This window comes from Agelaius phoeniceus, chromosome 3, assembly GCF_051311805.1.
Source record: "Agelaius phoeniceus isolate bAgePho1 chromosome 3, bAgePho1.hap1, whole genome shotgun sequence".
Taxonomy (NCBI): Eukaryota; Metazoa; Chordata; class Aves; order Passeriformes; family Icteridae; genus Agelaius; species Agelaius phoeniceus.
In genome coordinates, this window is record NC_135267.1 from 80,426,876 (window position 1) to 80,454,531 (window position 27,656).

The window sequence follows — 27,656 nt, forward strand, 5'->3', positions numbered from 1 at the left end:
CTGATGAAGTTCTAACACTTGGACTATGTGGCATAAGCTCTTTGTTTCATGTATTTACCAGCAGTTCTGGCACAGGGCTGATTGTTTTGCTCTGTGACTAAGGACCCCTGAAGTTCCACAGATGTGGCCAAGCTGGTATTTTGAGAGGTATGTACAATCAGAACAGGCCTTGGATTAACACAACACATCAGCAGAACACAAAAACTGCTAAAAGGACTATCAGAACTAACTGTTAACCATCAGCATAAGAACACAACCTCAGTTGGTGCCATTTTTAATGATTAGAAATAATACATTGTAAAACAAAAAGTGGAAAAGTTCCAGCGTGATACTTATAAACAAAGAACAAATAGAAAACAAAAAACTTTCGGTTTTGCCTGATTTATAGTATGTATCATACAACAGATCATTAGTCTGAGGTAATACCAGTATTAACTTTTTAGTCCTTCAAGGACTGCTCAAAAATTAATAACAATGATAGCAATGCATGTTATGTTAAAAGTGAGACTTGATTATTAAATCAAGCAAACTCCTTCCCCTTTTAGTCAGGGATCTGTGGTTGCAAGTATAAAACTGGAAATAATTCTACACAGTAGGAACTACAGAACATCAGAGTCCTGTGTGGCGTGTCAGTAAGAGCAAGCTGTGTATGTAAAAATCAGACATTTCAATACAGTAAAGACTTTGTTCCAGAATAGCCCTTAAAAAATTTAGAATACTGTTAGTTTGCATAAAATAGCCAAAAAACCCCAACTAATTCAGAAGTCCAAATTTGGCATGAGGTAAAACCACGTGCATTTATTTCATCTGCATTTTAGATTTAGTAAGCATAAAATTAAGTAGGTTGACTGTAATGAATTCAGTCATACAAGTGCAAGTCTTCAGCTAGAATGTATTTTATGGCAGTTTATTTAAAAAACGTACCAGTAAATCATAAAAGAGGGATCATGTCCATTTAACGTTTATTGAAGTATACAGGAGGTTTTATTTAGAATCAAATATGAGCATGAATATATGGCCAAACGTAAAATCTATCAAATTCAGTGAAAATTTTCTGACTTTAAATAGTAGCTGTAAGAATGACCAATATATATTCTTTGTTACAACTGCCCTCACTCTACAAGTAAAAAAAAAATAATAAACATTCAGTAAACATTCTTTCCTAAGGTAGTTTCCCTTATATATCAGTGATTTATCCATTTTTTGTATACATAACTTTTTAAACATACCAATCAGTGGTTCTCACAATTGAAAAATAAAAGCACAAAAAAGTTTACACTCTTGTACAGGTAAATAAAAGATCATTTTTAATTAAACTGTATATCCTTAAGGGCATAGTATAGTTTCAATTTCATTACCTATTACATAATTAACTTCTTACATACAAATATTGACATATTTGGCTTGTGCTTCAAAGCCGTTGTGTCTACAAAGTCCATGTCAATGCAACTCATGACTTGAAATCAGTGGGGACATCTTTACTGCTGCTGGGTTTAACCTGGTCGTGCAACATGGTCTCTTCTGAGCTTGTTGTGGCACTGCATTTTTCTGGGGAGTCATCAGTGTCTGGATCCAATCCTTCCGGACAGGGAAGTTTTAGAAGTTCTTCCCGCAGCTGGGCTGTGTGACGCTGGATATACAAGAACAAGTCAGTGTGGAAGGCCACAGTTAAAACTTTTCACAAGGTTAGACACTCTAAGGAAAGGCTTAAATGTACTATTTCAATGTCTGGATCAGCTTCTCCCCTATATTTAAGGACTGGTATTTTCATTTTAGTGACAGAATAATTATCAAGAGCTGCTGGGGACAAATTAAAGGCGGTCAACAGAACTGCAGCCAACAAGTGCCTCACTACAAATGCTACACTATTGGTCCTGCAGCTGAGTCATATCTGTATTCAGGGGTAACAGCAGAAACTGGTTTGGACTTGGTAGGTCATACAGTCAAACCAAATTTATAAAGAATTCATGATGAGACCTGTGACAGAGACAGATATGCAGAGATTTGTATACTGATCACAGTAACTTCATTTCAAAGACTGGTGACACTGAAAGAATGGAAGTCTGGCAACAGAAAAAAAAAGCCTTTCTAAACCTGGGGGTTGCACTTCAGGGGAAATAAAACCTCAAATATTAAAAACAATATAGCCCTGTTATCTGTGTGGTCACAAAATACACAAATGGTAATACTTGGCTAGGAAGGCAGAAAATATTTATAATGGTTAGAATGATTCAAGTTAATACAGGATAAAACTGATTGTAGCTGACCACAGTTTATTAACTGCTTGTCTACTCTAGGAGTTTGTTTTCTGGCAAGGACTTGGTTGTAATCCAACTTTATCATTAACCCCCACCCACCCTCAGAGTGAGCAGAAAAAGCTATTATCACAGAATATTCTGAGCTGTAAGGGACCCACAAGGATCCAGTCCATCTCTGAAGTGAATGGCCCATAGGGGACCAAACCCACAAGTTTGGCGTTACATCAGCACCATGCTCCAACCATCTCAGTCACTGCATCCTATACAAATATTCATAGAAAAACCAGGCAGGACAGGTGCTAGAGGAAAATCCAACTTGTAGTAAAAATACTGAGGAAGTGGAATGCACACACATTGCCTCTCTTGACAACCGGGAAACTTGGATTTGTTATAAACATCTCACCTTCAGAGCTGCTGCATGATGGGACATGGTCCTGCCTACCCGTTTGTCACTGCTGTACTGCTGTATGTCTGCGATCCACTCCTCACACTGAGCCATGATCTCCACTCTTTTCAAGTAGAAGTGTTTGTGGATGACCTGCAAGAAAACATTCCCAATGTAACATGGATGGAAGAACTATATATTTTAACAATACCAAATTTGCAAGACCTCTGTGGATCTAATTGAATATAAGGGAAAAAAAAATCAGTATGAAGGTAATTCAGAATTGAACCAGACTGGAGATAAAACTGGAATTTCTGTCCTCAGAGATTTCCAAAATCCAACTGGAAAAAGCCCAGAGGAACCTGTTCTGAATTCAGCTGATGCTGTTTTGGGGTCTGGATATCTCCTTCAGTCTGCAGGAATGCACTGTTTGTGTGCAGCCTGCCATTTCAGCAGTCTCTTGTGTTACCTGGGTGCAGGGCAAAGCAGTGCCAGAAGTACACCAGCAGAAGCAAAAGGGAGAGCAGGGCGCTGCTCACGTTCTGCAGTTCAAAGCTGGATGTACTACGCAGGCACGAAGTTCGCACAGGAGCAGAGCTACACAGACACGGTGCTGAGGCTTTCACTGTTTCCTTCCCTGCCCTGTTTTGCTAGAGAAGCACAGAGCAAGCAGGAGCACCACGTCCTCCCCTCACAGAAAACAGAGGAGCAGTGTCACAGACACATTTTATGAAGAATCTTTTTGTTAGGATTTTTTCTCCAGAAAAATTGAGAAGCGTCAGAGAAAAAGAAAAACAATAATTATCTGCTGTTGTGGAATGCAACAGGTGCATCTTTGATTGGTCCATGTTGGTTGTTTCTAATTAATGGCCAATCACAGTCAGCTGGCTCGGACTCTCTGAGAGTCATGAGCTTTTGTTATCATTCCATTCTTTTCCTTTCCTTTCAAGCCTTCTGATTAAATCCTTTCTTCTATTCTTTTAGTACAGTTTTAATATAATACAATATATATATATATAATAAAATAATAAATCTGCCTTCTGAAACATGGAGTCAAGATTCTGGTCTCTTCCCTTGCCCTGTGAACACCACCACAGAGCAGAAACACTGCTGGGGTATGAGCACAGGAACATTGCGTGCTTCTGCCGAGAGCAGGATCACAGCAGCTGCCTCCAAGGGGATGCAGCCGCTTGGTCTAGGCAGAGGCAGCACGTTTGGGGACACTGGAATTCTCAGGCCATGGCAGTTGAGCTGCCCAGTTTGGATGGGAGCCAGTATTTGACTGAAGAGTAATTTTGGTATTGAAGTACGTATTTGAGTTTAAAAAATCCAACCAATCAACACTCATACAAATTTGTGAAACTCTACTTGGTGTTGGCTTTGTCTTAAACAGTTTTCTGAAACTCTGAACACTGAAGGCAAAAATAAAACCAAAGAAATTTTATTGAGCACTGGGAGTTCTTGGCCATATTGCAACATAATGGGAAAAATACTTTTTCCCTCTGGAGGTTAGAGAAAATAGCTATCTGTCTAAATAGAAATTGCATATTGAAAGTGTTATTGACTTCAATTCTGGATATGTTCCTTAAATCCATAATGGATCTTGGAAAAACTCCCAAAGACTGGCAGTTTAGATCTCCTGAGCCTACCCATCATTTAAAGATACTGAAGACAAGACTCAGGCTTTTGAAGACAACAGATCTCAGGATGTATGTTCTTAGACCTCAGTCTTTAACATGAGTTTGCATTTGTGCTACTGAATTGATCATCATTGTTAAGGTTTCTAAGATAGCTGTACAAAAAACCCAGAGGTCTGAACAAAAAGGGAATCTCCCAAAGAAGTGCTCAGATAACCTGAGAGATGCATTTCCATTTGGATGGGGCTGAGGATGGACTCTAGCACTGTTCCAAAGCTGCCTTTTTCATACCAGCAGTGTGAGAGCTGCACTGCAGAATGAGCACACAATTACTGAGACTCTTAAAGAAAAGTGCAGCAATAATAGCTGGGATTCAGTTACCAAATGGTGTAAGACTACATATCCTTCACTTCTGTACATGTGAGAAGGAATGTGGAGCATTATTGTCCACTGCTTTCTTATATATTCTTATATATTCAATTAATTTAATCTTACTGTGATTTGAGAATGCCTTTTGCCAAAGTGAAACCATTACATTAGCTAGAAGAAAAAGATCTATTAGCAGAAGTTATTGGATTATGTATCCAGATATCTTTATCATGCATGGTCTTCTACTTATTGAGTAGAACATTTAAAAGGTAATTCTAAACAACCACCAGGTTTTATTTCATTAATTCAACATCCCTACATACACTGCACATCCTTTTTTACCTGCATGTGGATAAAAATATAGTTTCTTATTCCACAAGACACATAACTTTAATGAAAGAAGGTTTTGCATTCCAAAGGATGTTTTTTACAATATCAAGGAAGGGATGGGAGATCAACATCTCAGATGCCACACCCAGCAATGTGCATATTCCTAAAATGTTTAGCCTTTTTCAACATTTTATTATGCAGACAATTGAAGGCATAGGTGATACTGCCAGATGGTTCCACACTTCAACACTGGCAACAGCTGTAGTAGTTCAGAGCAAAATAAGTTTTTCTGGAAATATTTGCTGGTAATACTGTGAGATGACTCATGTTTGACCAAACATTTTGTATCAATATTCATACAGATTCTCTTAGTGCTTCTTCAGCTCCTTTTCCCTTGAACTCTTGCTGTATATGTTGAACCCCTGATATCTAACTCATCTGCCTTGGGAAAGGAATTGGACTACAGACACTGAGAAGTCCCTAATAATGAAATTCTTCTAAGATGCTACAGGTGAGCTTTAGTCTATCTTCAGGAATGTAAGAAAATTAGGCAATTTGATTGATTACAATATTTTTTTTTAAGACAGCTTGAATGCATGAAGGTTAGCATTGCTTTTAGCAGCATCGAGACAGTTTTTTTCAAAGGCACAGGTTTCTAGTGCAGATGCTTTGTGGAATTCCTTTTAAGGTGTTTTTCCAACTTGCATTATCTTGGTATATCCAAGGCGTTTCTTAGTATTTACTTCAAATTTATGATCCTTGGGAAAATACTGCCTGTTATTTATGCAGAGTGTGGAGCATGGAGTGCCCCTTTGTAGGGCTGACCAACAGGTGTTACAGGCCATGTAAGAGGTCCTGCTCAGTAGTAAGAGTGAGCTGATTGAACCATGTTTTATCCAACTGTGCACCAAGATCCCGTTCAGGTCAGTCCCACTTTGCCTGCATTCCTCTTTCCCAGAAAAGAATCTGTGAAGTTTGGCACATCCTTGTTCATTTCAGTCTCTTGACTGAAGGTTAAAACAGACATCTCATGCATTATCTTACCAAATATTCGCATTATTCTTAATGCTCAAAAAAGAGAAATACTGCCTTTCACAAAACCTACCTCCTTAAAACATGGTGATGGATTTCTCATTTGTTCAAGCATTGCCCATTTGACCGTGGCCTGTCGGATATTTCCATCATATTCCCTGGAGCTCTGGGTACCACTCGGAGTACCTCGCGATCGCTCGTAACCTGGTTCGTTGAAGTATGGTTCTGCCACCAGTATTAGGGACTGGACAGATACTAACACCTGGCAAGAGAAGAAACTAAATATTAAAATTATGCTGCCAAAGTATTCTTACAAATATACAAAGCTCCTCTCACTTTACAAGCAAAACCATTTCTATGGCAAAGTACTTCCATTTGTGATACAGGCTATGTGCAAGCAGGAACATCCACGCTTTCAAACCTAAACTGTCACTACACACAAAAACCACCAAGTCCTGTGGCTGTGTATTTAGCTCAAACACTGAGAAAATGACAAATTTTAAAACCTTTGTAACTTAAAATCCTACAACGCAAACATACAGATATAAGTAAGATAAAGTATTTAAAGGAAGAGATGTCTGATTGTGCCCCTTTGCAAAAGAAAGTGTATTTGTCAGCTTCTCAATCAACAATTTTGATTTTTTTCCCCTATGGCCGAGCTTGCTAATTCCTGTAATTCTGAACTAGATGGAAAAAAACCAAAGGAGGTAAAATGGCACATGAACCACTGAAGTTAATCCTCATCTACATCATCTCCAATTTTTTCTTTTAAATGAATGTTCGTAGCCCTTTAGTTTCAGATTTTACAAACAATACTGTGTCATATACCAATAAAACAAAACCTCAGTATTTTTTTTAAGATAAGGGAAAAAATGTTTTCAATACTATATGAAAAAGCACCAACTACTCAGTAATTCAGAAATAACAATTTTCCTGTTTTCTATTTTACTATCCAGCACATGTGTGAATAGATGTTTACATATATTCAAGGCAATTAACTATTTACTCAGCCATTCCTAATAAACCCCAAATAATTAAACAGATACATAAGGCTCTTAGGTATCCAAATGTAGATGTACTGCATATTCATGATTTGAAGGCTTGCTAATTTTTCCAGTATTTAAGTTTATCCCTGTCAATTTGCTTTTTTTACTAAATGAAGGGCAAGGTTTTCTTATGTACTTAGGACTAAGTCCACCAGCAACAGTTTTAGGGATTTCAGTTCTGTGACACAAACCTCCAGAACTGTGAAGAATTCAACCAAGATGATTGGAACACTTATATTTTCTCATTTAGTGAAAAGCTGATGATATGTTACAGACCTAGGAATGGCATTTCCAGCACTAGGCATACTTAGGTGCAGATACCCACATGTCAGGGCAGCTGTTTCTGGAACTGACTCTCCTCCCAGTCCAGGTACAACTCAGAGCTTTAAAACATCCCCTAATTTGTGAATTTGGATGTGGAAGACAAGAGCCCTTCTTTTTCTTGGTGGATGCAGAACGTACAGCTCACATCAGACAGATGCCATGTCAGCAGCAATCCAAACTCTGACTCTTTTGCAGGCAGTGCCCTGACATCCACAGCTGTGCTCTGTGCTCAGGTGTGGCATTCTTCTGGAGTTTCTCCTGTAGCAAAGGGGGCACAGGAGTGTCCCAGCTTCCCATCTTCTCTGTGATGGTCCCTCACTCCACAGACACAATGCCAGATCAGTAACTCCTATCAAAGCAGCAGTCCAGGAGCCAGCTGAATGACACAGGCTACCCTCAGTCCCACCAGCACCTCACAGGAACACAGCCTCACTCCTTCAGATGCCATGGCACTTTGCCCTTGTGTGCTGGCTGTGCTTTCATTACAGCACAGACTGGCAGTCTAGGGCAGCCAAGTCTTTATCCTGGATTGGACATGCAGCTGTGCAGTGGGAGATAGGAACCAGCCTCCCTTGTTGGGCTGAGAGGGAAAATTAGCCAGGTTTTTCTGTTTCTCAGGCAGATGCCCCAGGTAGCTGCTGGTACTGTGTGCACCATCATCACAGTCTCCTGTACCCTGCCCTGCACTCAACTAGTTATTTAGTGTTAAACCTTAAGACATAGGTAAATGTATTAAAATGTACAGAATGTGCCTCACACATCAGGTTTCATCAAGCAAATGGCCACATAGCTACCAAAAAAGGCAGAATATTAATGTAGATGTGCTAAGTCATGGTAGAGTGACTTTAATGCCAAGGCTTTGGGTATGAAAGGTGATCTCTGTGGCCTTTACATGTCTCTGGAAGAATAGGCTTTTGCTTTTCAAAAATGTTCTATTTTGGATATTTATATCTTTTTAAAGAAGCTATGGTAGAGAAATTTCACACTGCAGCATTTTACTTCCTGGGCCTGAATAAGCAGTCAGTACTTTCAATTATAACTGTAATGAATGAGAAACTATACACCAATCTTCCAATTTTGCTGGGTAATAAAAATTAATTTCTGAAGTATTTTGGGTGGTCTGACAATAGTTAAATCTCTGAGCCAGAAAAAACACGTAGTGCTTAATTCTTTCCAAGCAACTTATTTAGTCCTACAGCTGTTTTCTATTTAATAGTTGTAAAGTGTTTTTCTCCCAATATGGTAGGGATGGGACTTTTTCCAACAGTTTTCTTACTATTCTCAAAATGAAACACTGAAGGAAAGTTTTAAATTATAAACTTCTATGCTGCATGTGATTTCTAACTATCAAATCTAACATTTTAATGTAAGAAAAAGGACTTTGGTGAAAATAAGACTTCCTAAATACTTGTACCTTTCTACACTGATTTTACACTTGAAGTTCAAAATTGCAGTTCATCTCTTGATTAAGAATTTGGATCTTGGGAGACTTGCACTCATTAAAGATACCTATCCCAACATGATCCTCTCTCTAGCTGATCTTGAAGCTGAGTGGGAGATTTGCCTGGAAATTCCCTTGATTGCCCTGCCTTTCAAAGATGGGAGCTAATGGCTTTGCAGTGGTACCTGCTGTCTCCCTCAGCTCCCCTGGACTCATGGGGATTGGTTCCATGGACATGTGGGTCCAAGCAGCTCAATACTGTTCCTCTCCTGTGGGTAATTCCTCATTCTCACCAACCTCCCTAGTGAGGGCTCAGGGACAAGGCAAAGCAAGTCTTACCCCTAAGAGTGAGGCAGAGGTGACCTCTGCCTTTTCCATTCCCTTGCCAATAGGTTTCCTTCCCCTCTGAGCAGCTGGAGAGCCTAAGGAAAATGTATTCTTTTGCTGCCAGCATACTTATGAAAAGCTCTTCATGTTTGTCTTCATAACCCTCAACATTTTCAGTGCCATCTGAGCTTTAGTTTCCCTAATTTCTCTCCTGAATGTTTGGTCAATATCCTTTTATTTTGCACAAGTAGCCATCCCCTCCTTCCACCTTTTCTTGCTTCTCTTTGCAGCTGAGCTTAGGCAAGAGCTCTTGTTTACCCATGCTGGCCTCTGCCTCGCTCGCCCGACTTCCACACACTGGAATAGACCATTCTTGAACTGATAAATCAGGAGACTGATAAACCTGCTCTCCAAGGCCAAATCCTGAACAAGCTGAAATCTGTTCTGCTGAAGGCAGTAATTCTATTATGCTGAAGCCGTGCAGTCTTCTAGGATTTGGAACAGAAATTGTACCTTGTGCTACATAATAATTACTCCAAACTCAGAATAAATTCAGTAACTGCCATAGGAAAGAAGCCATTGCAAGCTTTACTTTTACTTAATGTCTTTGCTTGTGAGTCAGTGCATGTCTGGGAAATAAAGCTGAAAAGGACTGCATGGCCTAATAAATTCTGCTCTAATGTAACACTAATTGTTATTGAACACAGCATAGCTGCACTTGCATTCCCTTCATCTTTTTTCCTCTACTCAGCTCACCTGCACACTTAGGAGGACGAAGGCTACAGTCTGCACTGTGTACTTCACTTTCTCATCTCTCAGTGTGGAGCCTCTTTTGTCTTCACCATAAAAACTTTGTGATAAATCCATGAGATGGTGTCATCTCCAGGTAAATTTTTTTTTAAATTTTTGAAAATAAAATAAACTATTGGAAATCATCTGGGCAGAGCTGGTGCAGGAATAAGCTGCACACATGAACAGCTGCTCTTCAAGACCAGACCAACAGAAATACTCATTAGAAAGAGCATTTTGAAGAACCTGTCTCCTCAGCAGTGTTCCTTTCCAAGTGCTCCAAGGACATTTTCTGGACTTCTGTCTTATTTATGCTTATTTGAAGAAGATTAGTCTGGTTTAAATGGTCTAGAAAAGGAATCCTTATGACCAAGAGACAACTTACTACTCCTAAATGACATTTAGAAGAGAAAGAAGAAATTGCTCACCTGCAAAAAACTTGATGTTTGGGGATTCCATTTCTCTTCTGGCCTCCCATGCCATGTATTAAGTATGCTTAAGCACACCTGAAAAAGTGACATTATTAATACCACAGACAAATATTATGACAAAATTATTCTGCATGGACAGAATGTTGGCATTACATTAATTTTTTTTACAAACTTTTTTACAACAGCATTCTAAAAGACAAATTTGTTTCCTATCACAGAATCAATGAGGTTGGAAAAGATGTCAGGGATCACTGAGTCCAATCTGTGATAGAACAATACCATGACAACCAGACCAGGGCACTGAGTGCCAGGTCCAGTCTTGGCTTTAAACACCTCCAGGGTTGGTCAGTGACTCCACCACCTTTCCTGGGCAGCCCAATCCCATGGCTAAACATCCTTTCTGTGGACAAATTCCTTCTAATGTCCAACCTAAGACTCTCCTAGTACAGCTTAAGACCATGAGACTGTTTTGAAAGGAAAACATAAAAATAATGTGGATAACAAGAACAGCATGCTAATAAATGAAGACAAGGCAGATTACTTTTCCTCACAGGAAACCTATGGATTCTAGTGGCTCCAAAAAAATGAATTATGAATTTTGTCCAATTCTCTACCTTCTGCTTTAAATACTGTTATAAACCTGTAATTGTGTGTTTTGAAGACAGGCATTCTGCTTAAGCATGTAAAAGGTGGTTTCTGTCACACAGACTATCAAGAAATTTGAATTATTCCTTAACTTTTGTGACTGATCTGAATGTCAGGGAAGTTTATGGTGTTCTTGAATCTTATTGTGAAAAAGAAAAATCCAAGACAGGGAAAACAAAGAGACAAAATGAACAGAAGAAACTTAGAGGCAAGTATTTTCCAATACTTAAAACTAGACAAAGAGAAATGGAGATAAAGTGTCCACTAGGAATTATATTCTGTGTCCACATTAATAGAAAACAAATGGAGAAGAAGAGACAAGGCACTCAAGCAAACCTTCAGCTACAGCTGATATGAAGCATACTCTGTCCATGGAAAGGGTATTTCAGCTAGCCAAAACAGATTTCTGACTGGTTCAATGAGCAGAAAATGTTGGAAAAGAACATTTTTCTCAGTCAAAAGTACTTGCTTTTTTTGGTCCAATCCAACTCATAAAGGCTGGATCTCCAAAAATCTGCAAGACTATTTAGAAAGGAGGTAATTCCACTTGAAACTGGCAAATCCCTCTTCATATCATTCTGAAGACCAGTATTAACCAAAGAGCTTCCTCCTGTACACTGGGAGTGGCTGACATCTAACACAGGATCCCAGCTGACTTACCTTGCCATCATTGTAGAGGTTTGGATTAAATCTCACACTGTGGCCTCCAGTTGTTTCCAGATTGACAAGTGGAGGGGAATTTGGATAGTCTTGTGGGAAATACACATCAAATTCAAAGCAACCATTTGCGTACGGGGTGTCTGCAGGACCAGTAATGAGAACCTACCAGCGTTAGAAAGAGAGAAAGAAAAAAAAAAAAAGAATTTTAAATCCCCACCCTTGTATCTATCACACAGTTGAGATTTTGTAAGTTATATGACACATTTTATTTCCACCTGCTGTGTGGCAGGAATTATTATTAGACCTCATAATCACACACAGGCTGTTCACTTTGATACTGTGGGTAAGCAAAGCCCTCTGTGAACACTCATTTCTCCAGATTCCAAATGGAAAGCAAGACAGAAGGAGCTGAAAACTCTTTCCTCTTGGATGCTATTAACAGAATGTTTTTTCCAAAATACAGGTCCAGAGGCACTCAGTGTATTTCTCCATACCTACTGCCTGCAACTTCAATGGTCACATGCGAAGATACGTTTGGCCCATAATGGAGCAACAGCACTAAATTTTTCCCTTTGGAATAGCTGAAAAAGAATGAATCCTGTTCTGTGAAGACTCCTTGGCCAACAGAGCACTCCTGGGGCAGATGGGCTCTCCCTGTCCCTGCCAAGCTGCTGAGAAATCAGACTCAGACTCAAATACTACCACTTACATTAATGCCTGGACAGCAATTAAAGTGGATATGAAATATTTCTGGTTTTCCCTAAGACTTCAGGCACCTTCCTGAGCACTTCTCTGCCAAGCTGAAGAGAGAACCAAACCCAGCTTTGCTTCCTTACCTTCATTATGTCGAGCCTCTCCTCATCGCAGCGCACGAAGACGCTGGACGAGGAGGAGAGCGGCAGGGAGGTCGACAGAGTCACGGCTTCCTGGGCCAGACGTCGGGCCCTGGCCGCGCTGTTGGCGTCGCTGGCGTTCTTCACCTGAGACATGTAGTGGTAGTTTACTTTAAACACCAATTTGCCATCGTCGTCTTCGGAAACCATTTCAAATGTATCTGGAAGAGAAGAAAATTTTAATGTGTCAGGAAAGGAGGGAAGTTTGTAATGGATTAGTCTTGGATAAAGATTATGAGCATTAAAATAAAAAAAAGGAAAATTTAATTTGCCTCACAGTAAGTCAGAAAACATTTTTTTTTTTTTGCATTAACAGTGATCACAGAAACCAAAGCATTAACAGTGCTGGGCTGAAACAATTTCTGCAGCTAATTTACAAACTCTCATATGCAACTTGTCAAATAGACACCACTCCCAATCTGGAAAGCTACCAGCTATTCCCAACCAGGAATATGATGATACTTACAAATACATAACAATGCTAATAATGGAACCCTTGTGAAGCCAAGTGCCAGTGGTATTCACTCGTGTGCTGGTGGCAATGTTACTGAGGAACCGTGAAAAATTACACTAGAGCTGGTTTTCTTTAATCACTTGCTACACAAAATCTGCAGCACAGCTGCCAGAGGGAAAAGCTCTCACTTCCTACAAACCTTCATAACTCCTATTCTTGGCATATGCTCCACAAACATTTGTGAGGAAAACCTCTTGCAAATACAACAGCAAAGAAATGTGACTGCAAATGCTGTCACCACAACTCAAAAAATACTCACTGAGAATGTTTTTGCAATAGTTTTATAGCTCCTTTTTGGATAAGATACTATTAGTTCTTTATGAATTTTTTTGGTAACACGTTCCTTTTATGACTAAAGTAAGGACCAATTCTCATCACATTTTCCAAATGCAATACATTGCACTTCTTGAAAAGACACAATTAACTTTATTGCAGTTTCATCTAAAAACACATTTTGATTTATTTTCTATTTTAAAAATAACATATATGAGCTTTATATATAGATAAATAAATAAATAAATAAATATAAAAAGCTCATATATGAGCTTTAAAAAAATCAAACATTTCAATGTAATTTGAGAACTGAAAGACTCACAAAAAATCATTACTGTAATGAAAATATGAACACCATCACATCACTGAATTCATCTGGTTCCTTGAATTACCTTAATGCATGCTTAAAACATTCCTTATTAGTTCAAAGAGTGCATGAGTTGGTAAGCTGAAAACACACATGTATAATTTTCCTCATGTGAAAATTATCAGTGGTCACATATGCAAGACAGTTGTTAACTTTTAAAATAATAAAGGATTCTGTTCAACAGAACACACATTTTCTTCATTGTCTGCTTTCTAAAACACATACATTCACACTTCTCAACCTACCAAACTGGAGTTTTTTCATGACAGCCACATACTTCTCTTCAAGGGATCGTAAAACAGACAAAGGCTTGGGCTTCACAGCAGCCTTTTTGGAGTATTCAGCCATCTTCTTTTCTGTTGTGTAAAATGTGATTATTTGTAATTAGCTATGTAATTCCAAGAAAAGCACAGCAAGTGTTGACATTTTATGGTTACACTCTTTCATAGAGACATCTCAAAACTGGGCATCACTTAGGGCATACAAATCTCTTTCTCACTACTGTATATCATTATCTGAGCAGCCTGGAGTAAATAAAGATCATAATCTCAGCTTAGAAATAAGTCATGACTGCTGCTGCTTCTTTGAATATTCTTTTGTTGTTTCTTTTAATTTATCTTTTTTTTAATTTCAAAAAGGAAGTATGACACATGCTTGTGTGGATGACTATTCCCACAGGCATTCCTGGACTCTCCAAAATCAGGAGCTGATTATACATACCTATATAAAATGCACTCCCCTGATTCAGCTACTTAATCTTTAGTTTATATTACTGGACAACCAGATGGTCTTTTGAGGTTCAACCCATGTTTCAGATTTTACTTCTGCATTCATCTACTTCATAATTAATCCAATTAATAAGATTTAGTTTCAACAGAAAAGTTTTATTACTAAAGGTCCTGTATGTTGTTTTCTGCCAAGAAAAATAATAATAAAAAAGGTGCTATAAAATTGTGCTGGAAGCTGTTAGGTGTCCTCTATTTACTTGAATTATTCTGTTTCCTTCAGCAAAACACTTAATACTCCCACAAGGTTCCAACCGCCTTTGAAAATGCAGTCAGCATTTCCTGGGGACAGGAGGGAAATGTTTTGTCCTGCTTTTAAGCTGAGTTATAAGTTAGCTGTAGATGGCTGCACTACAGACCAACAGCAAGAGCACTTCCAGGAGTGTGTGTGTTCACCTTGGTTTGCTTGGCGCAGGCTGGTGGTGGCAGCATAAACGATCTCTGCGGTCTTTTGGATGTCTGGCACCAGCAGGGTCAGTCCCTCTGGTTCTTGATCAGAACTGTCTGGTTTTACTCCTGCTTTAGCCTTGTCTTTTTTAGACCTGCATGGGGCAAAGAAATAGGATATAACATGAGAGAGTATCTTTCAAGCAGACATACAGTATCCAGGGAAAAATACCAAAGGTAATGGATTGAAACTAAACCAAGCCTTCTGAAATGGAATGTGTCTCTGTACCTTCAGGTTCATCACTGAATGAAGCAACCAGCAGTTCCAACACTGAACATGCTGCCTTGATTTGACAAACAGAGGTACAGCTAGTATGAGCAGTGAAAATAGGAACACAAAACCAGCAATTGCACTACAGCAGTTTCTGCTTCAACATTTCAGGCCTACCCTTCAGGCTGACCTGATGTCTGCACAACCTTCACCTTCAAACCTTACAAAATCAATCTAACAAAGTTCATGTCATGAATATGCATTTCATCCTTGCAGATCCTTGTGCAAAACTAAGTCCTAAATAGGTGACAAAATGCTCCTTCCTGTTACACAATTACTGAAAATACACTAATGACAAAACTCTAGGAAACCTCCAGTAAAAATTCAGAGCATATAGGTGAACATCAACCCAGGCACCACAGGACTGTGGGTCCAATACAAATTTTGTCTCTGCAGTTCTCTTCTGGGCTACAGAAATGTAGAGCTTTATTTCAATAAGGAGTTTAATGTAACATAATTTTAAGAGCCTTAAAATATAAAAAGCATCTAGGTTACATCGGATGTTTATAATCTGCAAATCAAAACGTCAATTTAAACATTTCAAATTTTTCTAATTATTTGAAAATGCAGTGCATTTTCAAATGCATGTGCACAACACTGTTGTTTGATAGAAGCTAGCTGCATAGTAATCATACATTTAAATCTTTAGATTGCAACAATCCAGTCCTTACCAGCATAGATAGTCGACTGCTGAAATGAGGACAAGGGTATTTGATACTAATGTAACCTAAATGTGACTATTTAAAAGCTTCTGTGTTTTGAGAGCTAACATAAATTTACACTGTCATCCTGCAAAACTTGGGAGATTTCAATGCTAACAGCTCCCAAATTATTTTACAACAGTTTCTACTCATTTTTGTTTCAACAGCACTCGTTCGTTTTGATACCCAAACAAGTTCAACAGCCAAGATGAAGTGGTTTGCTCTTTCTCACTAGCAAACCAAGAAACTATCCACTTGAGTAAAACCAGCAATTTAATGTTTTGATATAGCAAACATATTTTACCAACTAAAACCTTTCTGTGTTTTAATCTAGACTGAAATTGTGCATAATGAATGACTCTCTAAACTATTCAGCAGAGGTGATTACAGTAGTACTGAATATGGTCTCTGAACTGTACCTAATCAAATGAGAATATCCCTAGAGAGCATTAATAACAAAATACATTACTGTAGCACGGTCCATTTTCCCTGTTCCAGATTTAATCCAAAAGGATGTTAGCCCATGGCAGACTTCAAGCTGTTCTGAGCTTTCAGATACTCAAAGTTAGGAGGAATTGGAGGCATCACAGCCAGCCCCAGGTTGCATTTGAAGAACATTGTATGACAAAAAAGCAGCAGCTGCATCTTTCATTCATACTTTCCAATCTTTATTATTGCATTTTTCCTTGTGGAAAGCTAGGCCAATATTTTTTAAATAACATACTAAGCACCTTCAGCAATACATATTCAAACCTACTAAACCTCAGTGATAACCTGTTTTAACATCATGCACATGCTAGCAGCTACCAGTCCCTAGAAAGGTATACAGATTTAGATCTGCCTGCTATTGATGCAGAAGCCTTAAGCTATTTGCTATAAAACCCTTGGAGAAATTCTGGCTGAAGTAAAATGTCAATGGGCATTATGCAAGAGAAAGATGTGTGAAAAGCAATAAACATGTGCTTAGTGAAGGTACTAAAAGTATAATTAATTCTTGCAAATCCATTTTCAAAACAGTGCTCTTGTGGCTCTTCTGTTGTCCACTTGCTTTTACAATTTGGACCACTTGTTTGGTTTTCCTCCTTCTATTTGGTCTTAGGATCAAAAAAATCAAGGTGTTGGCCTCATTAAGCAAAATGCTTCACCACATGCTTAAAAACTCCTACAGAGATAGTGAGTTACTGACAGCAACTACCTCAGCAGACAAGGAATATATATTAGTTGAAGCAGCAAGGAAAGGAGACATTTACTCAAATGCAAACTACCAATAATATTATTTCCTCTTGTTCTCCCTGCTGTCCACAACAGTTACACTCCAGCCCTTTTGAACTGTATTCTCCTAACATCTCCTGTGCCACCACAAAAAAAGGGAAAGGAGATTCTGTCCACTGCAATCATGAGCACAACAGAAAACCCCTGCCCTGCCTCTCCTCACAAGAGACTTTTAAAATCCTATGTTTGCAGAACAACTCTACTCTGACAGCTACATTATCCAGCTGCCTTACTTCTGAGTCAGGCCACACCTGTGGAAGAGCAGTTTTGGAAGCAAAATGCAGGAATAAATCTGACTCAGCCACACCTCTGCCCCATCCAAGTCTCATTTTTTGTCCTTGACTCTGCCTAATCATGGATTTCAGCCAGTTTCTTAGGGAGGATAAGATAGCTGGTACACAAATTCCCAAAATTAGACATACTGCCTTATCAACATCTAGCTTCCTCACACAAGTGTTCCTTGTATATTCTAAGGGTTAGTTAGGCTAAAGGTAACCTTTCCCCCCACTTTTGGGGAACAAACCAACTGATATTGCCACAGCATGCAAGACTCCTATGAATGATGACATCCAGTTTTTTCTTTCCCCATTTTGTCTTCCTACCTTTATTTGATTCAAAAGAACACCAACTTAGTGTGATCCATCCTGCACAGTTTGTGAGATCACAGAATGGTTTGGGTAGGAAGGGATCTTAAAGATCATCTCATTCCAAGCCCCTGCCACAGGAGGGATACCTTAAACTGGACCACATTGCTCAGAGCCCCATCCAGCCTGGCCTTGAACACCTCCAGGGATGGGGCATCCACAGCTTCTCTGGGCAACCTTTTCCAGAGCCACACCACCCTGAGAGCAAAGAATTTTTTCCTAATATCTAATCTAAACCTACTCTTTCATTTGAAGCCATTTCCTCTTGTCCTGTCACTACATGGTCTTTGTAAAAAGTCCTTCTCCAGCTCTCCTGTAAGCATCTGCCTCATTATTTTATTCTCTACTTTAGCATTATTCACAAATGTTGGAGAAATTTAACAGCATTTTACAGTTTCTCAGTTTATTTACAATCAGCATATGGAAAATCAAGTAATTCCCTAGACTCAAGATGGGAAAATCTGTCCATGGTTCCCCAGCCATATGTACTCTCACACTGATGATAATTTTTAAAGCTCACAGAGTTTTGTGATCTGAGATAGAAATGAACATCCCTGCAGACATGAACTATTATACTTAATTTTCTATTTCTTTGACATTAGAAGACCACAGCAGCCCTTTCTGAAAACATATCCTTAAAACATATTTATGCTTTTGGCTATTAAATCATGCAATTTAAAAAGAACAGGTGCACTATAAGACAAAAATCTTGCACAAAACAGCTCTGGAAGAGATGGAGGTGTGAATATGGTCTCTGTACCCATCTCCCTCATGTAACAAAACATCTTGGTCTGAAAAATCTAAAAGCCTATTTTGTTCCCTAAACTGTATTCTTATAAAAGGGCTGAGACAAAGATGTAATTCAAAGCTCAGGAAAGAGTTCAAAGGGTTTCACATATCACCAATGCACTGGGCAATCTTAGAGCACACAAAGCGAGGGTCACTGTCAGAGTCACTGTGAGGGTCCCAGTCCCTCAGGAAGGTCAGGAGGTCTCCATGAGCCTGCTGCAGCCTTGGGGCTGTTCTACAGACCCCACAAAATAACTCCTTGCTCAGATTCAGTCTTGGAGTCCTCCAGTACCAAAATTACAGCTTTACTGAAGATGATAATCCAAAAACTATATCTCAGTGTGACCTGAAACACATGGCATTGCTTTGTGCACACATGAGAGAAGCAACCTGATGACTACTCTGCTGTTTGTGAGCAGGTATAATGTGGGCAAAGCCCACTATTAGCTGAGAAAATTCCAATCCCCCTTCTTGCTGCCATCTCCAGTGCTGCAGTCCTGCCTGGATTCATTCTCTCTCCAAGCTGGGTGATACATGAGTGATCCAGAGGCACCAGGAGGGCCCCAGCTTGAGAGAAGCAGTTGCCAGGAACTTTACAGCTCTCTCAACACTCTGTGAAGGAGGAGACAAAATACCAAAAGTGAAATCATAAAGCCAGTAAGATGCTTCAGCTCTTTCCTTGTATTCTATCAGCCTGCATAGAAATTTCTGTATGCAGATAACTAGCAGTTTAACAAACTGCTGAGCTTTAATGCAGGAAAAACCTTTATCTAAATGTTATGACTTCCAGAGTGGAGAAGGAGCCAAATATAAAATTCAGACACAGAAACTTTCCCATACAGTTTTTCAGCCACTGAAGAAAAAGCAGAGAAAATGTCAACCCATATTTAAAGGGATGACAGTCACTAATATATTTGCTAGAAAAGACAGCAGTGTACATGCTAATAATTTAAGCCATTAATTTAGCTTGTGCTAGAGATGACAGCCTTCTCTTTATGCTGTGCTAAATGAATAACAAATTATACATTCCCAAGGCAACTTTAATTTTCCAAGTCAATACTAATACTTACTCACCCGTGCCTGGTGCTTGCAGGTGAATGTGGTGGTACAGAATGATACCCTTATCAAAGCATTCCCAGAGTGCAGCCAATGAAGCACTCAGCCCCTGTGCCCCCCAGGGACAGTGCTTACAGCACAGGGCTGCTTAGTCTTAGGCTGGGACTCACTGTCTTGGGACAAAACTACCCTGGGTTTGCAAGCACAGCCCTCATGGACTCCACATTCACTCCTTCCAGTAATTCACACTTGCTCAAACAAATCTCCTGAAATCAGGCAAAACAGGCAAGGGGCTGTGATTTTGCAAATGACCACTGGTGAAAGCTGGTAACCTCCTCCCAGATGGCTCCACCTACCCCACCCTGGGGCTTGAAGCACTATTTACAGACATTCAGTGGAAGCATTCCAAACCAGAGGCTGCAGACAACCATCAACTCAAAATGTGAGTTTCAGCATGCAGCAGAAGGAACTGATAATTGTTTTTTAAAGAAAAATAAATTTAAACAAATTAGGCCTTGATTCTTGGGGCCCAGTTCTAAAGAAATTTTTTTTTGTTTGAAAAATGCACTCTTTCACATAAAAGTTCTCCAAAACAGCAGTGAAGACAATGAAAAGCCATAGCAGAGAGAATACCTCCAGCCCACCTGGTTGTATTCCAGCATCCCCATGAAGCATAGTTAGGAATTTTAGGGGTAAGCTTGCTAGACAGCACATCACACAAATAAGCCACCATGTCATTTTGCCAGAACAACCATTTGCCACGAAGCTCACCCAGCAGATGTTGGCTCCAATGAGCCTGCTTTGCCACACATCAGCAGCTCCCTGCAGCACAGGGCTCAGCCAGCACAGCAAGCTCATGTCTCAAACCCATCCCTCGTGGTAACTCATTACACCAGCCCGACTGCTCTCCAATCACTGATGGCTTTGACTTCCTAGCACCCAAACAGCCATGAGAAATCATCTCATACCTAAATGTCTTCTCGATTATCCAGAAATTTCCCAATTTTCTAAGAGAATACTGTGGCCTTTGAAAGTAAAGGAAATTCAATGCTAACTGAAGTCCAAAACCAAGTCCCCTTCAATTCTGGAACAAAGCGGACACTCCCAGCCCAACATAGAGATGACATTTGGCAGACACGCAAGTCTGCTGCTCAGAGGATGTGATGTTTTGCCTTTGAAACTAGAACCCATAATTCTGGGTTGTTCTTCTGCCAATTTGATCTGAAAGGAACAGCAGATTGTCCCATTTAAGAAATTCATGCCAATACTTGCTTATATTTCTGGCACACCTTCAAGTAAAACGCTGAGAATTCAAGCCTTCCACCCCAGTGACTCCAGGCTGTTCAGGCTGTTGATGTTTTCATCCTTGTCTATGCACTGCTTCAAACACAAACTGCACTATGCTTAAACCATCTAGGCTTTCCTTTTGTGTTGGGATAACAAAGTAATGCAAGAAAATTGTACAGATAATGCATAGAGAATGAACCACAGAACTCCTATCAAATCCATCTAATATTAAAATAATTGTGACTCTAGAATTCTTCTTTGCTTCCAGATCCTAAGCTGGCACTGAAGAATTACTCCTACTGTATTTACTTGAGGAAACAGAAAAGAGCCTATGAACAGCAGGTGCACACCACTCTCACAGAGAGACTTTTTAGGCTTCAGCCTGGGGAAGTGACATGAGGAGACAGAGGTTTCCATGGCCATTATATCCCAGGCTGATGGATGACCAGATTAGCAAAGAAAAAACAGTCAGCAATTCTGGTGGAGAATCACATACACAGGTACTGGAAATGGATTACACAAAAGCCAAGTTTCTTTCCTATTTTAAGAAGATTACATATACTATGAGATACATAGATAATATTGCCAGCAGGCACAAGCTGACTTTTTTAGGTGGGTATCCAGCATAAGGAATTGGCTTTTATCCTTCTCAGTTCTGTTTCTTTTGCACTACACTAGCAAAAAAAAAAAAAAAAAAAATCCCACTACAGGTACCTTACATGCTTGATAAAAAAGACTTGCAGTCTCAGTCAAGAGGGTTTGGAGAAATTGATGGGTAAAGTCCAGTTCATCAGGAGCTACTAGAAAGAGTTCCCAATAATGAGATTCCTTCTTGAAAAGTCTCTTGGGTAATGGTTGGTAAATATTCTGAGTTAATAGTGGAAGAAAGAACATTCTCCACACACCTTTTCCTGACATTTTATTTACCTTCTTCCTATGAAGTTTCAGCATATGCTTAGGGGCAGCACTAAATTTTGCAGAGAAGGACAGGTTATTTCTTAAAAAGCTGTCTTTAAACTGGAAGCAAGTAAACAGAATCAAGAAACCAACTAATTACTGGAAACAGAAAATTATTAAAATAAAGAAATGAAAATTTGCATCGCAACATTGATAGTTATCAATGAAATGACAAGAGTATGCAAATCTACCAGCTTATGTCTGTCATACCAAAACCATTCCCTGTAAATAGTACAGTAAACCAGACAGATACATACAAATACAAATCTAGATCAAACAGATGGCATATTCTCACTCTGGATGGCAACATCCATTCAGAGAAATACACAGAATTCAATCTTCTTTCATGTCTATATTCATAATAAGTAAAAGCTTGTCCTGTTCCAGCCAGAACAGGGTTGATTTTTTGCAGTATCCAGGAGAGGGCACATCCAGGACCCAGAGGTTAATGTACCCCACCTCAGACCATTGCTGGGGCAGGGGAAAAGGACTCTCCTCTGGGAAGGGGTTCTTTCTGGCCAAGTAAGAATGGTGGAGGGAGCAGTTGGGTGGTGCCAGGTCCACACTGGAGGGAGCAGCTGGATAATGCCTGCTCCCAGCTGGAGGGAGAGCTCAGGGTGGTATAGCTGCAGTTGGGTTGAGCTCCATGATGAGCATTTCTGCATGTGATTCACTCTCTCTTTTGTTCACTTTTGTTAATAATATTGTTGCTGTTTGTTCTCTTATCTCATTGCTGCTTCCAGCAAATTGTTCTTATCTCAACCCGTGATTTGTTACCTTTTGTGCCTCCAATTCTCCCCTCCAGCCCACCACAGGGAGAAGGGAAGGTAGGAGCCAGCCAGGGGCCACATGGTTTGGAGTGTCTCAGTGGGGGCACTAAACTGGGGAGTATCACTCCTAAAGCACAAGCACACAATGCAGTTTAAATGAAGGGCAGGGCTGATACAAGTGCTTACCTCAGTCTGTTGGTGTAGGTATCTACACAGGTCTTCATTTTAGCCAACAAGGTCCCAACAGAAGCCTGGGACTCCAACTGCTCTTCCTCCTCTTCGCTGCTTTCTCCCGACAGAGGAAGAAGTAAGGGCACCATGGATGTGCAGGAGGCAATAGCACGGAGCAGCTCCAGCAGAGCTCGGTACAGGGGAACGTGGCGAGCCATATCCAAAACTGCAAGAGACAAGCAGTTTACTAAAATCACTAACACTGCAGACCCTCTCACTCCTAGTATGGATGTTTCAAACAGAAAAGCTACATTTTAGTAATTATTAAAATATTAATGAAATGTATTTTGTAATCATCATTTTTAATTTGTGTTGTAATGGACCTGTACAGAAAGAAATTTACAAGATACCTGGAAAACAAAGGTTAATAAAAGACACAAGAGGACAAAAGTGCTAACAAGGTAAGGCACAGGATTATCACATGCTATATTAATTTCTAGTACCTTAATATACAGTCCTGGCTCAAATTGTATGCTAACAGTAACAGTAAACAAAAATCTCTGGAGGAAAAATTGCAACCTATGGCAGAGTAGCATCTGCTGAATCTAACAGCATAAGCATGTATAAAGACTTTCACATCACCCACTTTATTTACAGTCATCTTCTCCTTTGGGAAAATTTCTCTGCATTATTGCAAAAATATTTATGGTTCTGTAATGAATGAAGTTATCTACTAAGTAGAAGTCCAGTTTTGCTTCTTTTCATGAAGAAAGGATTGTTTTAGAAACCATTATGTATCTTGCAGAGAATGCATTTTATCTGCATATATATAAACCACAAAACAGCAAAGATGAGCAAGAACATAGATTAGGCAGGCAAACCTCACTGTCTTAGTGCTTTTCAGTGTGATATATAAGTGCTTCAGAAGTAACTGTGGGTAGAATACAGATATCAGCCCTCTGATTAGGGAAGACAGGCAGAGATACACAATTCTAATGGATTCCCTAGCACCACATTGTTTATTTTTCTTCTCCACTTGTTTAGACAAATATGTAATGGATGTCATTTCAACTGACTTTGTATCATTAATAGAAATCCTGAAAATGTAGCAATAGACAGATACTTTAACACAGCTGCTTCCTCTGCCCCTAGGACATGCTATGTTTAACCTAACTGCAGAAAATATTTGCTCCAGTTTAAAGTATTCACAAATGACTGAGTTTATGATAGAATAAATTTATTCTTTTTCCAGCAAAAAAGGCCAGACAACAAAAAGCCCCTGACAACTTGCATTAGAACAGAACAAAGCAGAGAAGAACTCTTTAATGTTTCATTTAGCACATCTCATCCTCCAAGCTAAAGCAGATCAGAGACTTTCAACTCCTGTCACCAAACCCTTAGCTCTAAATACATCAGGATGGGACAGTATAAATAGCCAAGCTAAATTCAACAAGCCAGTTTATGCAGGTTTAAGGCCGGATTTATCTCTGCCAGGACTTCTTTGATCAATAGCTTGCTATTTGTCTTTTGAATCTATTACAGTGGTACAAACTCTTAACTGGGTGAAGTGCTATTGAATAGGAAGAAAATTTACCAAAAAACAAAATATTAATCTGCCAGGCCTGGTATCATGGCTCTAAAAATAACCCATGTCAAAATAATCCATATATCTAAAGCAAACTGAATTTAAACAGTGATGTTAAGAAAACCAGTTTGAATTACCTGCTGATTCTTACCTTTACATATATATTTTTATATATATATGCCTCCATTTTTTATGCTCAGTTACTAGTGAAGAATAATTGCCCACACAAAAGCACCCACAATATGTAAAAATAAACACATATGGATCTGATTATGAGTGGATTTAAAAAAAAAAAACCAAACACACACACACATACATTAAAAAAAAAAAAAAAGAAAAAAAAAAAAAGAAAAAAAGAAAAAAAGAAAAGGAGGGTGGTGAAAAAAGGGCAAGCATAAAATATATCCTACCATAGCCCTGGCCAGAAACCATCTCCCACCTGTAGTGCTAAAGACCAAGTGGCTCCTCAATTTAATCAATAGCTGTTTATTATGAGGATGGTGAGTGAGGGAGAGATATGACCTCTTAGATAACCACAGCATTTCACTCTGGAAACCTTTTATTTATTTATCTTAACCATGAAATTTTCATGAGACCAGAATACATAATTTCAAATCCTTCAATGCTGGCTTGCCCTTTCCTTTGCTAAATGGATAGTTAAGTTCAAAACTCCCATCATGAAGGGAACTGAACCGACATAACTTTCAAGTGGGAATGTTTTCCAGAGAGATGGGAGAGATTCCTGGTTTTAGCAGATCTAACTCACTTGCACTGCTTTGCTATAATTCCCATGTGAAACAAATGAAATGCATTCACTTGGCTTCAATTTAAACAACCTTTTAGGGAACAACTACTAATTTCTTTTACCTTAATGCCAGACTCTGTGAACTCAATTTTTGGTACCATTATGTGTTTTATCCTATTTTCCTCCTTTATTATATTTACTTAGAATTGTGACTCATTCAAGTGTATTTTTCTGCCCAAAATGCCTCAACTCCCTTCCATCCCCAATCTAAAGCCCCAAAATGTTCATCAAGACTGTATTTCTAGATAAATATCAGAAAAACTTGCTGGAAAGAACCTAGAATTTTTATTATTATCTTTATCTGTTTATTATCTTCATCTGGCAGTTCACCTACTCCTTGTGCCTGCTTTCAGTTGAAAGAATGCCAAACTGATTACAGTGTATGCTCAGAGCAGACACAGCTCTGCTTTCTGAAAGAGGTGAAGAAGACTTGAGCAGTTTGTTGAGCTCTAGGTAATTTTTAAGACACTATGTTTAAGCCACTAGGACATCAGGATACTATTTTGTACATTACACCCCTGGACCAGATCTACTCTTTGCTAACCTGTCCACCTCTTTCTGGTGTGACCAGCTGCAGCTACAGATGTCCCAACAGCAATTTTCTGGACTGAGAGAGGTTTAACACATCCAGCAGCATCCCAAGTAGAACTTCAGTTCAGGCTGTGCCACTCACACTCCAACACTGTCCTTGCTGCTTTTAGTGTTTGCAGCACATTTAGTCAGGATTTCTGAATAAGATTTTTCCTTCAGATATCATTATGTATTTCAGAAATATAAATTACACAGGTTTATAATAAAATAAAAAAAGATCCTGTAACAAGGTCCTTTAAGGGAACTGAATTGAAATACTACAAACATGAATTAAAACATAAAATACAAACTTGAAAATTAAAATGCCTATCTCCATCAAATAAAAGCAATGGAACTTTGTGACTACTGTCCTCACATACAGGTATCTGGCCAACTAAGATGTCAACAATCTGGATTTCAAGCAAATATAAACTTCAGTGAAGAACACATGTTAAAAGTAAACCACTGTATTCTTCAAAGTATGCCCTCCCTTGGGAACATATCCAGCTTTTTTTGTCTGACTCAATTGAGCAATGAGGGTGTATCATAACACTTTACCTGAATTAAATATGATAGCTTTTCTTATAGGAAAAAAATCCAACACACCATGAAATAGAAACAAATACTTCTGCTTATACCAGACCTATAATTTGAATACTACTAGAACATATTTAATGTGTCAGAATCTTTCTGTATGGGTACTTCAGTTGTGTGAGAAGGCATCGACAGCATTTGATTTATACTGGCATGCATGCAAGCACACCAAACTGCAAATACACAGCATTCCTAAGAATGGAAATGGGAGATTAACATTCTTGGCTTTGTAAAAACGACAGATGGATATTTATCCATGAGTGTCTGTTATCCCAAGGACAAAAGAGTTACTAGATAATGACAGATACCTTTTACCCAGAGCTCCGTTTGGGGCTCTCAGTCTCCCGCACTGAGTACACTCAGAGTGTCCAGGCTGTCAGGCTCCCACCAGCTGTGCTGTCACATCTGTCCATTTTTGTGCTGTTGGTGCTCCCTGATTCTGTGGGTCAATGAAGTGCTCAGGAATGTTCAGCTCCCAGCACCACAGAAGCTCCCCCTTGTTGACTCTCAAACAGAACTGCTGCCCCAGAGAGCCCATGTGAACTTCTGCTGGCTATCCTGAGCACATCTTCAAATGATGACTGTATGACACATACTTACATCAAAAGCAAAGATTAAATTATTTCATTTCTATACTCAAGGCAGGGGTTTGCACTCAGGTTTTATCCTGCTTCCTTGTCCACCTTAAGCAGGGCTGTCAGGATAGGTCTGCCTGTGACAAGGTGGTGTTCCAGAGAAGGCTCCAAAACCAGAGCTGGGAACTGGGAACTGGCTTCTGCACCACCTGAGCCAAGCTGCTTCCCCACAGCCTGCCATGGGATTCTCAAACTGCACTGAGTGAATACACATCAAGGTCTCACCTGCTGGCTACACCAGAGTTAACCAGCTCAGCCAGCAGAGCATGAAGAAGAGCACAGGCTAAAACCTGCAGTTGAACCTGGAGCAGGAGCAGGCAGCTGCAGGACACCATCACAGCCCCTTGCTGGGGCCTGGAGGCAGCTGTGACAGCCCAGGGTGACAGAGCAGGGCAGGAGGTGACAGAGAACAGCAGGCAACAGCACCATGGGCCGGTGGCCAGATGATGACAGCAATGGTCTTAAAGGCTGGAATACCAGTGCTACCACACATAACTGTTACCAGTAGCATTTTTATTCTATTAACCTTGTTTTATTAATTAAGCAATTATGAATGGACATATCCAAAAAATGGGTCAGTGTTCTTACTGTCCCTG

At 39.4% G+C, this 27,656-nt stretch overlaps 1 protein-coding gene across 5 annotated transcripts in view; it reads right to left on the bottom strand.

Annotated features, from left to right (window-relative positions):
- Positions 1-258: 258 nt before the first annotated feature.
- BIRC6 (baculoviral IAP repeat containing 6) overlaps positions 259-27,656 on the bottom strand; it is a 176,597-nt gene continuing 149,199 nt past the window's right edge. For all 5 annotated transcript variants that reach the window (XM_077175715.1, XM_054630492.2, XM_054630494.2 and 2 more), the window contains exons 66-74: positions 22,887-23,097; positions 14,903-15,048; positions 13,967-14,077; positions 12,511-12,728; positions 11,675-11,836; positions 10,367-10,444; positions 6,085-6,273; positions 2,662-2,796; positions 259-1,630 (exon numbers count right to left, since the gene is read on the bottom strand). In XM_077175715.1, coding sequence (XP_077031830.1) covers positions 1,451-1,630; positions 2,662-2,796; positions 6,085-6,273; positions 10,367-10,444; positions 11,675-11,836; positions 12,511-12,728; positions 13,967-14,077; positions 14,903-15,048; positions 22,887-23,097 — 1,430 coding nt within the window. In that variant the 3' untranslated portion in view covers positions 259-1,450. The remainder of the gene's footprint in view (positions 1,631-2,661; positions 2,797-6,084; positions 6,274-10,366; positions 10,445-11,674; positions 11,837-12,510; positions 12,729-13,966; positions 14,078-14,902; positions 15,049-22,886; positions 23,098-27,656) is intronic.